This window comes from Haematobia irritans, chromosome 2, assembly GCF_050003625.1.
Source record: "Haematobia irritans isolate KBUSLIRL chromosome 2, ASM5000362v1, whole genome shotgun sequence".
Taxonomy (NCBI): Eukaryota; Metazoa; Arthropoda; class Insecta; order Diptera; family Muscidae; genus Haematobia; species Haematobia irritans.
The window spans coordinates 66021266-66036457 of NC_134398.1; the positions used below are offsets into that span (position 1 = coordinate 66021266).

General features: G+C 33.2%; 1 protein-coding gene across 1 annotated transcript; it reads right to left on the bottom strand.

Annotated features, from left to right (window-relative positions):
- Positions 1-8790: 8790 nt before the first annotated feature.
- On the bottom strand, positions 8791-14069 carry noc (zinc finger protein no ocelli). Its single transcript, XM_075295129.1, has 2 exons — positions 13476-14069; positions 8791-11486 (listed from the first exon to the last, which is right to left on the bottom strand). The coding sequence occupies exons 1-2, from the start codon at positions 13563-13565 to the stop codon at positions 9957-9959; spliced, it is 1620 nt and encodes a 539-aa protein (XP_075151244.1). The 5' UTR covers positions 13566-14069; the 3' UTR covers positions 8791-9956.
- Positions 14070-15192: the final 1123 nt, after the last annotated feature.

The window sequence follows — 15192 nt, forward strand, 5'->3', positions numbered from 1 at the left end:
TACTAACACCATGAAATTTGCTTCTCTTAAAGGATCGGCAAGCCAAATTTGGGGGTCCGTTTATATGGGGGCTATACGTAAAAGTGGACCGATATGGCCGACTTGCAATACCATCCAACCTACATCGATAACAACTACTTGTGCCAAGTTTCAAGTCGATAGCTTGTTACGTTCGGAAGTTAGCGTGATTTCAACCACGACCCAGAATATATACTTTATGGGGCCTTAGAACAATATTTCGATGTGTTACAAACGGAATGACAAAGTTAATATACCCCCATCCTATGGTGGAGGGTGTAATAATATCATCAATTTTACGAAAACGTTTTTACGAACATTCGAAATGTCTACGAAATGTTGTACATTAACTTTTCTTGACACAAATAAATTTATAATTTTTATCAAATCGAAAAAATTTGATAAAAAAAAAATTATATTTTTTCCATTGTTTAAGAAAATTACGTATTTTGAAGCTAACATTTGGTCAAATTTGGGAAAATTTGGCGATGCTTATATAATATATGGGACCTATTTCGAAATCCCAACCGATTTCGATAAAATTTTGCACACTAAAAGGGTGTAATTTAAAATTTTGCACACTAAAAGGGTGTAATTATGTTCTGCCAAATTTGACGACGATCGCTTGGAAAAGAAGCGCAATCTGATCCGATTTGTCAAAAAACGACATGTATCAAAATGGGACGAACAAAAGGGACGGCACCAAGGGCTAGATCGACTCAGGAAGTGGTTCTGAGTCTATCGGTATATATTTTATGGAGTCTAGAATCAATATTTCTGGTAGGCGAAATTTTTGGCAGATCAAAGTTATTATACCCTGACTATTTTGTGGTTAAAGGTACAAAAATATATTGAAACTAGCCGATTTTGGTATGAGAAGAACTCATATACTGCTTGACTAAACTAAAGGCTAAAAGTATCCTTATTTAGTCTTATATAAGAACAATTAAAAAGAAATGGAATAAAGGTAGAATTACATACCATGCGTTCAATGTGTCCGATGATTGAAGAGTTGAAATTTCCCTTTGAAATCAAAAGCTCGAATAGTCTGCCGCAAACAGAAAAAAATCAACCCTTCCATCAACGCACGGATTGACGCATGGTGTGTAATTCAACCTTAAGTCTAGAACAAAAGTGTTACGACAAAAATTATGTAGGTAAATTCTTCGAAAAAATTGCCATAAATTTCTTACTTTTTTTTTAAATTCCAATTTGTGTAGTGTACAACTTTTTTTTTTTAAATGTTTCTTCTAAAATACGATGAACTTTATAAGGAATACAGCTAAGAAAAGAAACCAAGAATGATCCTGTTATCAAAATACTGACTCCAATTTTTATACCCTCCACCATAGAATGGGGGTATATTAACTTTGTCATTCCGTTTGTAACACATCGAAATATTGCTCTAAGACCCCATAAAGTATATATATTCTGGGTCGTGGTGAAATTCTGAGTCGATCTGAGCATGTCCATCCGTCTGTTGAAATCACGCTAACTTCCGAACGAAACAAGCTATCGACTTGAAACTTGGCACAAGTAGATGTTATTGATGTAGGTCGGATGGTATTGCAAATGGGCCATATCGGCCCACTTTTACGTATAGCCACCAATAAACGGACCCCCAAATTTGGCTTGCCGATCCTCTAAGAGAAGCAAATTTCATCCGATCCGGCTGAAATTAGGTACATGGTGTCAGCATATGGTCTCTAATGACCATGCAAAAATTGGTCTACATCGGTCCATATTTATATATAGCCCCCATATAAACCGATCACCAGATTTGACCTCCGGAGCCTCTTGGAAAACCAAAATTCATCTGATTCAGTTGAAATTTGGTACGTGGTGTTAATATATGGCCTCAAACACCAATGCAAATATTGGTCCATAATTATATATAGCCCCCATATAAACCGATACCCAGATTTGACCTCCGGAGCCCCTTGGAAGAGCAAAGTTCATCCGATTCGGTTGAAATTTGGTACGTGATGTTAGTATATGGTATCGAACAACCATACAGGAATTGGTTCATATCAGTCCATAATTATATATAGCCCCCATATAAACCGATCCCCACATTTGACCCCCGGTGCTTTTCGGAGAAGCAAAATTCATCCGATCTGGTTGAAATTTGATACGTGGTGGTAGTATATGATATATAACAACCATGCCGAAAGTGGACCATATCAGTCCATAATCATATATAGCCCCCATGTAAACAGATCCCCAGATTTGGTTTTGGAGCCATTTGGAGGGGCAAATTTCATCCGAGTGACTTGAAATTTGGTACATTGTGCTAGTATATGGCCGTTAACAACCATGCCTAACTAGGTCCATATCGGTCTATAGTTATATATAGCCCTCAGATAAATCGATCCCCAATTACACAAAAATTGGTCCATATCAAGTTCATAATTGTATATAGGCCACATATAAGCGACCCCCATATTTCAATTCTGACTCTCTACGTTCCGTGCAAAAGTCCATTTCGATTCGTAATTATTTGTAGACTTACCTATACATACCTTTTTGTCTAATATATACCACGTATGGACCACGTATGGAAGTTTTAAGATACCACAACCCAATTAATTCGATTGTGGATGACAGTATTTCGTACACGCAGATAAGGAATATGATCACCTCAAACATGTTTCAAGAGCAAAATGTTATTTTCGTATGGTGACCATGTAACATGTTTGTCACTAAAATGTTATTTTCTCGTCAAATATAACCTGCTTGCCGAAAACAGATACATGATATCCGAGAAAATAGCATGGTTGCGAAAACCATGTTACATGGTCACCACCCAAAAATAACATTTTGCTCTTAAAACATGTTTGAGGTGATCATATTCCTTCTCTGGTTGTAGAAGTTTCTACGCAATCCATGGTGGAGGGTACATAATATTCGGCCTGGCCGAACTTACGGCCGTGTATACTTGTTTATTTCAAGGACAAAGAATCGTTGAGCACAACGATTCTTTGTCCTTGAAATACAAATGCGAGCTTTGCTTAGCATATATGTTAAGACGAATTTCCCTGATACAAAAAGCTCTTCCTTGACCTATTCTATAGTTTCTATAAATTCTATTCTATAAATCTTTTAGAATTAAGAGGACTTTAGAATTAAGAGGTTCGAATTTAAAATGGTTATCCCAAGTATGCTTCAAAAGTTTTAGGAACGAAACGGTACCAGATTACACCAGCGAATTAGGATGGTCTTTCATAATGAAATAACTTCTCTAAACTTAATTATTAAAAAGGCGAAACAATACCCAAAATATCGTTGGTTTTTGTTCACTTCCGTTTTGGGGTCTTATTTCGTGAGGCTCATTTCTGCAAAACGCGAAGCCTTAACATGTTACAACAGAGATCAGGATTGGTAGTTAACGCTTTGAGAAAAAATTTTAATCTACCCGTATGATTAATATTAGGTCACACATTTTAGTGGCATTACAACCATTGACCATTCGCCTGCCCAGATGTCAACACCATCCAATATGTTTGAACATGGGGATTTTTTTTGGAACGATTAATTCAAAAGTTTCAATATCCAACTGGACAAATAAAATAAATTGTTAAATTTATCTTGTCTTAGCTAAATTTGTACTTAAAGTGTCGACCTATATATTTCTACGTTTATTTTTAAAGGCCATCTGACGCAATCTTTGGTTAAGCATTCAATAATGCATAGCACTCACTTGAAATTCCAATCGCTTGGAAACCTGCCAAGTGGAAACACTTGCTACAATTTTTGCAAATTAATTTTTTCCATTTCATTTTAATAAGAATATAACACTCATATTCAGATCAATTGTCTTGATAACATGACTTGTCAGTCATCTATTTAGAAATCCATCGGTTCTCGAGTAGTTTCTTGACATTTGGAGTATTTCTGTTATTCTGATTTGATCCGATCACATTTTTTTGACAGCAAAGGCAGCTGCACAAGCACTACTCAACGATGCGCGTTAGTGTTATCAGTTTGGAAGTGAAGAATAAAAAAAGTACATATAATTTGATTGATTGTAAAGTGTCATAAAGAGCACTCAGTATTAAGTGCTGACAAAAGCAGGCCGCGCAGGCATCAAAATAATCAAGGCAAATGAAATTGTCTTATCTATCCGAGTGAGCGAGAAAGAAAGGAAATTGAAAAAGCTATAATCAGACAGCTGTTTACTGTCAACTGCTATAAATAGTTAAACATGTCTAAGTATAGAAGTAAAACAATCGGAATATTGTCAAATTAATTTTTAAAATCGTGCGAATTTCAATAACGAAATATGATGGGGTATAATCAAAAATCGCATTCCCCTGTATTTATACCTCAAACAGAGATACGGTTGAAATTTGGCAAAGATGACGAGATGTTACCACTCTGCTTAGTATTATTTTATTTTAGTTAAGCAAATACATATTTGATGCTTAACTAATACCAAAACTAGACTCTATTGTGAAAAAGTGACTAAGCAATAGTCACTTTCATACAGATTAACTACACACAAAAAAATTTTTTTTTGATTCAATCACGAAATTAATTGATCCAATTAATTTTTTAATTGAAATGTCTTCAATCACAGAAATGATAGTATCAATTAAAAAATTAATTGACAGTCAATTAAAAAATTAATTGATCCAATTAAAAAATTAATTGATACTATTAATTTGTGTGATTGATTTTTATTTCAATTAAAACATTTGTTGATTTAATTAAATTTTTAATTTAATATTTTTTAAAACTCAATTAAGACTTTAATTGAAAAAAATTTCGTGAAATTTTTTTCTGTGTAGGACAATTATTATAAAAATTTCATTGGAATTGAAGTTTTTACATATTAAAGCGAGTTAATAAATCGTGTGGTTTGTAACGGCACAATCTTTTAGGTTGATTAGAACTTTGGAGTAAATTACGGGCTTCACGATCAGTATGGTTCTGGAGGCGGATAAGATGTTTTCTGCAATTCTAAAGATTTTCTATTTGATTGTGCTCATTTTTAAGTCTCGGTGGAGGTCGCTATTTCGGCCATACCATGGAGCGTTTATTGCACTTCTTATCACTTTATTCTAAATTCTTCGTATTTATTGAATTTTCCAATTTTATTTTGAATATTTTGCTGAGTTTGAAAAATGCACTGGTTCATTGCCTATTTTTAGGGATTCGGAACTTAAGGCAATTTTCGTGAAGTCAAAATGAACAGATTTGCTACAGTTGAGCTTTAGACGCCAGTTTTTTTTATCAATTGGTGTACCTAAATCACGCTAACTTCCAAACGAAACAAGCTATGGACGTGAAACTTGACACAAGTAATTGTTATTGCTGTAGGCCAGATGGTAATGGTAAATCGACCCTATAGGACCATTTTTAGATATAGCCCCCATACAAACCGACCCCCAAATTTGGCTTGAGGAGGCTCTTAGAGGAGAAATTTTCATCAGATCCCGTTGAAATTCGGTACGCGGTTTTAGTCTAGGGCCTCTGACAACCATGCAAACATTGGTGTAGATCAATCCATAATTATATTGATGTCTCCATTCCAAAGAACACTAAGTCTAAAAAGTGAATTTTACAGGAAACAAGTTCAAAGTTTTGTTTTTGGAATATCTCAAAAACCGTATAAAATATAAATTCATCCTATTTCGGTCTTAAAATCATGTTTATTGTAGATTTTTTTAGTATGTACGAATTTAAAATAGAACATGGCTAAAAATGACTTAGACCACTTTAGACCGAACAAAGCTTTTTGCCCTTTTTCGATTGGAAATTTTTAAAACTTTAGTCACAGGCTACGTACAATATTAACCATGACTTTTGATAGAAGTGTCCAATAAATTCGAACTTTTGACAGGATGCAATACAATCAATCCGAATAAAAAACAACGAACTCCATCAAAAAATGCTAAGTCGACTTAGCGTACTCTGGAATGAGGACATAGACATGTAGCTCCCATATAATCTGATCCCCAGATTTCGCTTGCGGAGCCTTTTGGAGGAGAACTTTTCATCCGATCTGGTTGAAATTTGGTACGACATCTAACAATCTTACCACAATTGGTATATATAGCCTCATCAGTATATATAGCCCCATATAAACCGATCCCCAGATTTAATTTCCTATGCTTCCTGCAGATGCAAATTTCATCCTATGGCCAGGCACCCATATTAGGTGAATATTGTACTGCTCGTTGAGAGATTTGCGGCAGTCGATGGCCGTTTTTGAGTTAAGGAACACACAATCCAATGATTTTATTGCAGGTTGACTGTTTGAATATATATTAATGCCAATATTTGTTGAAACATTACTTCTCAGCCAATTCGCCACCTCTCTTATTGCTAATATTTCAGCCTGAAAAACACTACAGCTATTCGAAGTTCCAAGTACTTGAGAATATACTCCGAAACACACTTGTCTATCCAATTTGGAGCCATCAGTGTAGAAATCTATATAACGTTTATTCCCTGGGGTCTGTGTGCACCACGCCTCACTGTTGGGAATTAGAGTTTCAAACTTTTTGTGGAAAAGTAGTTTCGCCAGAGTGTAATCCACTAAGTTTGGCACATCTGGCATTATACAGCTGTCTGTTTGCACCATGAAATTAAGGGAATATGTTCCTGTCTTGCCTTTTGCACGAGTACAAAACTACCGTGGCTTTCTTCAATATTAAGTTTAAAGTTCAGCTTCATGTCCAAAATAACGCGAAGATATTTAGCACACTCACCAAAGGGAATTTCTATACCCCCTAAGGATATGAGCGTAACCGAGGGGATTTTACGATCTTTGCAGTACATGTTCTGTTCTGCCTTTGCAGGATTTACCGCAAGACCATTCTCTTGCGCCCATTTCCCAGTCATCCAGAGGGCTACTTGAATAATATCCTTAATTGTGGATGGGAATTTTATTGTGACCGCTAGAGCCACATAATCTAAATATGCCACCACTTCTTTCTTTCTTTTGCTAGGGAAACCAGAAGGTTGTTTATAGCAACATTCCACGGAAGAAGTGATAGAACTCTTCCTTGCACTGAAAAAAAAGCATGCCGGTTCCAAAGATTTTGTCTTTACTTTAAAAATTTTGGTATTGATTCCGAGAAGCGGAGAATTCAAGTAAGGATACTTTAAAGATAAAATTCTCTTTTAAATTTAAGTTTTGTGTATTTGACTCTAGGAAGCAAATTTTAATTTTTCGGTTTTTTTTTCATATGCTATCAAAGTCCTTTAAAAAGAAGTTAACGACAACTTTATTTTCCAAATTCAGACACGCCTTCCAGTAGAAATTATGCTACGTTTCATGTAAAAAACGCCTTTAAAATAAATTTTTGAAAAACATGTCCTAGTTTTGAACGATTTTTTGCTTTGTAGTCAAGATGCAAAACTGGACTGAGTAGTCTAAGTGAGCCTGATACATCGGGCTGCCACATAACCTAACCTAACCTAATGAAGTGGTTTTGTCCTTATAGTTAAATGATTCGACTTAAAACGGGGTGTCTCCATAAAAAAAATGTTTGATTAAGGTCAATTTGGCTTTAATACAGCTGAAAAATTCTTCAAAATTAATGAAATCGTCTTTAAATTTAATGACTTTTTGTGTTTGTGAACATGTTTTTCTTGAAATATGGTATGAGTTCTACTTTAAGTCGAGTCTGAGTTTGGAAATTAAAATTGTCATTGACAATTTTGACGACTAAAATAAAATATATTTCCTAAAATCATGTACGCAAAGCTCAAATTTCAAAGGGAATTGTGTTTTAGAGGTATCCTTACTTCAGAGAAAAGACTAAATGTGCTTAGGTCCAGGGAAGTCGCTATATGTTAGGGTAGAGATAAATTAAAATGATTGATTGTTTTATGAATTTAAATTTCGAACAGCAAATCAATTAATTTTTCATAAAAACTTCAATTAGGGATTGGTTAGGTATAGTGACAGACCCATATGTTTAGGTAGCCTAAACATATCGGGAGACTAGACTATTTAGTCCATTGTGTCGATATACAATTTTGACAAAATTTTCTATAGAAATAAAAATTGACAAAATTTTCTTTAGAAATAAAATTTTGAAAAAAATGTCTATAGAAATAAAATTTTAACAAAATTTCCTATAGAAATAAAATTTTGACAAAATTTTCCCTAGAAATAAAATTTTGACAAAATTTTCTATAGAAATAAAATTTTAACAAAATTTTCTTTAGAAATAAAATTTTGACAAAATTTTCTATAGAAATAAAATTTTGACAAAATTTTCTATACAAATAAAATTTTGACAAAATTTTCTATACAAATAAAATTTTTACAAAATTTTTATACAAATAAAATTTTGACAAAATTTTTGTAAGTACAAAATTTTCTCCAAATTTTGGTAGATTATTTTTGGCTCGAGTGGCATCCGTGGTAACCACTTTTATAAATGAGTGCTGCCCGATTCTACTTTAAGCTCTACGACAAAAGACCTCCGTCTTATAGCCGAGTCCAAACGGCATTTCACATTATAGTGAAACCACATTGAACATTGATACACTCAGAAATGACACCAGCATTATTGAGAGTTGATAATTCACCACTGAAAAACTTTTTGGTCGAAACTGGAGTTGAACCTACTACTCTAGCTTTCCGATTTGGGGACAAAAGAGGGAAAAATAGTGGTAGCACTTATCACATTTGTGATCCCATTTTGATTAATCCAAAGTACCTGGTAACTGTCTGCAGTGCCTTAAGGCGGCAATGTTATTATCCCCCACACCATATTGATTTGATTTCATTCCCAAAATAAAAGAAGTAAATTTAAAATTTTCAAAGTTTTTTGTTATATTTGTTTTTTTTTTTCTTTTTGGATTTTTCTTTAGTTTTTCCTTTTATAAGTATAATTTATAATGTGTCTGCTTTGTTGTCAATTTCCAAACAAATGAAAAATATATATTGTACAATTATAATCTATATAAATAAAAGTTATTTATATATGTATGTATGTATGCATAGAAGTGTTATTGTTTGAAGTTATTGGTATCAATAGATTTTCTTGTTGTTATTGTTGTTGTGTAGATTATTTACATTTTCCCTCATATGAATAACAAATCTAAGATTGTGTGGGTAAATGGTTTAGTTTAGATTTTTCGTTTGTGTTGGAGACAAAATTACATTGGACAATAGCGCAATAATAAAACTAGACAAAATTACATTAAAATAACTTAAGGACTAAATAACTAAAAAACGAAACTGTGAATTTCGTTATGTTTAAAAGGGAGAAGGGGTGAATATATATAAAAAACAAAACAAAGCACTATTTTCATACATAAACAATAATGAATATTATTAAATAAAGGATTTTTTCTTCTCATTTAAAAGCAACAAAAATTATGGAAGTTTTAGGATTTTCTTTTCTTTGTGGGTTTTTTGTTTTTGTTTAGCTTTTTCTTATGGAAACATGGTATGCTTTGGCTGCTTGTGTTGAAATTAAAAGTTAATTTTACAATGTAGTAATTAAAAATTGTTGTTTTTTTTTTTGGATTTTTTAGTGTAGTTTTTCTTTTTGTATTTTGTGTCTTATTAAAAATTAGCTTTTCCTCTTTTTTTAAAACTAACAAACTATCGCTCAAAACTACAATTTAGTATCACAGTGTTGAAACCAGTCCACAATTTGGACGGTTTTGACTCATTTTTGGGGGGTTTGATTTTCCATGTAATTCTTCCTTTTTTCGGCAATGAGTTTTTTTTGTGTTGAAAACTTTTCAAAGTTTCTTCCCCGGTTGAAAACCACTTTTTGTTTTAGTGGAGAGACCTTGCTCCTTGGGTCAATACCTTTGTGATGGTGGGTCAAGGAATTCAGTGGAGACATGTTTACTCCATCAATTTTATTTGGTATAACATTCATGAGATGATTTCAAGATCACTTTCACAAAAAGCCTTCGTTATAGGCTCTTCACTCGTCCCAGCTCTTCAGCTTAATCACTTATTGATGTACTGCAGCGGACCCGATACGTTGGCCGTACATAGCATAGGGTGAATAGTAGGGACCCAAAGCGGCAGCAGCAGCGGCGGCAGCTGGGTTAAATGCTCCTGGGCCTCCGAATGGTGAAGGACCTCCGGGACCCATGGCACTTGGGGGTTTAGCATAGGGATGATAACGAGATGCCGCAGCGGCGGCAGCTGCTGCTGACATTGGGCTTAGTTGGGGAGCAGGATAACCACCTCTCAATGCCGATGGGGGAAATAGAGATCCCAATAATGATTGTGCTTGGGATTGAGCCAAAGCCGCGGCAGCAGCAGCTGGGTCAGATAAATTGCCAGTGTGGGTCCTCAAGTGTGAGAAAAGTTCATCTGAGGTTTGGAATCTTTTGCCGCAATAGGCATCACCTACCACCCAACTGCAAACATAAGGGGCAGACCGGGCAGCAGCAGCACTTGCGGCGGCAGCTGCAGCAGCTTGAGAGTAAGGGTGACCAGGAGGTAAACCAGCACCACCCATCATAGCAGCCATACCATATTTCTGGTGTTCACATTGTGTACAACCCGCCGGGCAAGGGGCACCCATTAGCATTTGCTGTGTATGAGCGGAGTATGGGCATCCGGGACAATAGGGATCTTTGCAAATTGGAACAATGGCTTCACCACCGGCAGGAGTCTTGATGCGTTGATAACTGATATAAGGGTTGGGGGGATTTTGTCCTGGTCCTCCGGGATAACCGCCATTAGCAGCAGCAGCTGCCAACATAGCTGCATGGTGATGGGAAAAACCGCCGGCCGCAAAAGGTGGACGAAAAGCGGGATTTGCGGCTGCATGTTGTTCCATGCCGGGTGGACAGCACAAAGCTGACAAAGGATTCAAGCCATATGGGCCACCGGCGGCTTTATAGGCAGCCGCAGCAGCAGCGGCCGCTTGGGCCATACTACTCATCTCTTTGGGATGTTGAGCTGAACCATTGGCATTATTCAATACCTCCATGCCAGAGCGTACAATGGGACTGGCTCCGCGTTGTGAAGAACCCGCCGGCGAGACTGTCTTACGGCTTGTATCATGCGGTGTAGAAGAACCTCCAGTGGTTAAATCTTGAGATTTATTGAAATTTTCTGGTGAGCTATTGGATTTACTGCGTGATGGCACTCGTGTATTATTCGCATCACCATTATGTGATGAAGCCTTGGAACTTGGCCTATTATCCTCATTTATGTTACTGCTGTTCGACGAAGATTTAAAAGTATCACGATTTTGTTGACTCAAAACATTTGTCTCGTAAGGTTTAAATGCCAATTTCACTTCAGTTGTTGTAGGCGTTGTAGATTTAGGTGATTTGGCCTGTGTGGGAGATTTAGCTGATCCTGTTTCAGAACTAACACTGGACGAAGAGGAGGAGGCCGATGAAGTTGAGCCAGATTTTTTTGTTTTATCCAATGCCAATAGAGGTTTAACAGCCGATGAATCAGCACCAATTTGTGAACAGGTTTGAGCCAAAAGAGCCAAAGGACTTTTCTTGGAATCCATCTGGAAAGGGAATGAAAGGCAAATGGAAAGTAAGTTAAATTGTTACAAAACTCACAGAAATTTAAGATTTTACAAAATTGTTTGGGAATCTTAAGGTAATATGTGTGCTACCTACTTGACTATATATATGGTATTTGGTAAATTTTTTAAATGATAATTGAAAATCATTAATAATTATTTAAAATGTTAATTAATATTATTTATTTATTTCAATTACTATTTAATATTTAGAAACATCTGATCTTAAAAATTAATTTTTCCCAATTTGCCGACGGCATATCATTACATTTTTGAAGGACTTAAAATTTAAGAACACAAAACATTAATGTTAAATCAATTTAAATAAAACACTTTTTTTTTAATTTTTATAATAAAGAAATGTTTTTGCTTTTAAAAACTAATAGAAATGCCCAGATTATAAAGTACTCCAAGAAATGCTCAACATTGATAAAATGTGTGTAACTACTTTGATTATGGGAAAAACTTGGTATTTTTCTTTACTAAATTAAATTTATGATTTGTGAATATGAGAACATTAAATCATGTAGATAGAATAATAAATTAGGTATAGTCAAAAAATATTTACTTATTAATGATTTTATATTCACACATTTCTCACAAGGCGTAACAAATTTAAAATCTCTTTTAAATATTTTTTTTATATAAATAACATGTATAAATCTCCACATAAGCCAAATAAGTAGTATTTCTTAAAAAATAATTTGTATGAAAGTTATAGCTAAGAATGCCCTCTCAAAAAAGTAGCGTGTGAAAAATTTCTAAGAGAATAATGGTCAAATTTAATTTTTTTAAGAAGGATCTGTTTGTCGTTAGAATATCTAAATTGTTAAAAATGTTTTTTTTTGTTCAAGAGTATATACCATTTAATTATTATTAAATGAAAAAAATAAATTTTCATTAAGTTTCTTTGAACTTGTTTTAGTTATTTACCTAAAACATATAGTTTTTTTCTTATGTAGATTTCAATGTTAGTTATGTTTATGGAGCTTTGGTAAACGAAAATACCTATTTAAAATTTATTCACAGTTTTTAATTTAATTTTTATATGGGGCAAATACGTTGATATATTTTTTTACTTTGTGTGAGATAAATATTTTTGTTTGAGAACTAAAAATTCATTTTTTTTATATTTATTTCCGCTCGCATTTTGTTTTTTTTTTTAATCTGGTGCTTTTGAAAAATGAAGCAATTTTTGATTAATAACAAAATGTTAAGGAATTTCCCATAAAACTAATAAATATTTCGCATGGATATTTAGAAATGAAAATATTTCTTTTAGGATTATATTACTCACTAAAACATCAACTTCTAAGTGACTCACAGGCGTATTAGATTCTTCAAATATACTAAATAATTTCTATTAACAAAAAATTGAATTGGCATTTTTTTAATCGTTAAAAATTGTTCAAACAAATAATTTACAAAAAGACATTTTTTATTGTTTTAGATTTTTTTTAAATTTTTATAATAAATAAATCTTTATTTAATTTTTAAGGTCTTTTTATATCCCAGTATTTCCAAATTTTTATATTGTAGCTGATTTTGTCAAAATTTAAATTCCTAAATTTCACAGTATTAAATATTTATAGGTGAAATAAAGTATAATTTATGTTTTATTTAATTTAATAATTTTTTATTAGATTTAATACTTATCGGACTCATAAGTTTTGTTTCTACTTCAAAGATATTTTTTTTTGGTGTAAGAGTTTCTTGACATTCATTAATTTATATATTTTAATTTTATAATTTACATTTTCTTTTTTGAAAATTTCTTCATAGTACTGAGTCAAAAACAAAACAAAAATTAAAGTCCTCTTAACACTCTACATTTCCTAACTCTCAACTACACAATCCTAACCCTTATGCTAAATTTTTTTAGAATTACCCTAAAACATATATTACTAATATAATCATTTGTTTATGTCTAAATTTTTCACCCTATTAGAGGTTTTTTTGTTCAATACTAACCGTTGCTTGTAATGGAGCCAAATAATCAGGTTGCAAATATTGGTTATTACCGATGGTAACAACACCACCGCCACCTTCTAGGACAACCATATTGAAGATTTTGCAGTTTTTATTAACCGGAACTAATCCACAAAATTATAGCAGGGAGATTGCTGGTACGGTGAAGTAATCCACAAAACAGCAATGAGCAGCAAAAAATGACGTTTGGTGTAATCCACAAATGTTAAGAAGTTTATATTTTATTAATTTTTTTTTATAAATTCACAATATTTATTGTTTTTTTTTTTTTGTATGGTGAAAACACTTTCACTAGCAAGTTTTCTTGCCTTTCATATAATATTTTCTTTCTCTTGGGTTTTTTAAAGAAAAAATATTTTTTTCTTTATTTTGTAAGTTGTTTTTTTTTTTTTTCAAGATATTTATCTTTTGTTTCCGTTTGATAAGCTTTATATCTTTTATGAGCTATGTTTTTTTTTCCAACAATAGTATTTTTTTTCTCTTTATTAAGTGGGAACCGTTTGAGCTTTCAGGTTTTCTAAGATTTTCTTTTTCCGAATAGGTCTGAACGCTACGACAGTTGAACTCGAACTGATTTGTGTTCAGCAGCTCAATGGAGTAACTTACCTCGGCGAGAATTTCAAATGTCATAAAATACCACACACACACACATGTACAACTGACAAGGGAGAGCAAACAAATTTAAATTCTCTTGAAATGTTCTCTCACCATTTCGCTCTTTAGCTCTTGTGTTGGTTTTTTTCTTATGAAGCACCTAAGGTATTGTCATACTCAAAACCTGCTATAACGTTATACTACTGCAGCCAACAAGGGATGTAAATATATTTTTATCTCTTTCATTTGTAGAGTAATTTTCAAATATGGCGTCTTGAATAGCCAATCATTTCGCATGCGCCATAGATGTCAGCGATAACCTAAGACCCCTTTCAACAAAGGCATGTGTCGTCCATCAACACTTTGGTGTAAGCAAACAGGTTTTCCCATTAAAATTTTCATATCCATCCATTATGAATATTAGGAAAGAGAATGAAACTCAATCTTTAGGGAATATATTACTCACTACTCTCAGAGAAGAGTAAAATGATTCCCAATTGTATTTTGTTCTCATTTGTTACAGCAACCAATCACACTGCGGCATTTGAAAAATTTCTTTACAATGGTAACCCCATATTTTGGGGTTACCCTTGTATTTCCCCCTTTGAATATAGTAAAAGAGCAACTGGTAGCACATTTCCATCCATTGAGAGCAGTTCTCACATGAAAGCCGACAATTTCGACTCTCTACAAAATTTTTTTACTCTCATTATTTCTCTATGAATGCCAGGGATGGAAAATACAATTTCTAAGAAAGTACCAAAAAGGTATTATTATGAGCGAAAAAGTACTTTTCACTAATTTCAACAAAATTCCATTGGGAGATTATTGTCAAGAGCACCTTTAGACTGTAGATAAATAAAAATAAATTTTTGACAAAATTTTCTATACAAATAAAATTTTGACAATATTTTCTATAGAAATAAAATGTTGACAAAATTTTCTATAAAAATAGAAAATCTATAGAAATAACATTTTCGCAAAAAAAAAATATTTTCTATCAAAATAAACTTTCTGACAAAATTTTCTATAATATAAACTATGTGACAAAATTTTTTATAGTATAAAATTTTGACAAAATTTTCTATAAAAATAAAATTTTCGT

Coding starts and splice junctions, on each gene's coding strand:
- noc (XM_075295129.1), bottom strand. CDS start 13,565: ATGGTTGTCCTAGAAGGTGGCGGTGGTGTTGTTACCATCGGTAATAAC. Junction 11,487..13,475: donor TGGCTCCATTACAAGCAACG/GTTAGTATTGAA, acceptor TTCCCTTTCCAG/ATGGATTCCAAGAAAAGTCC.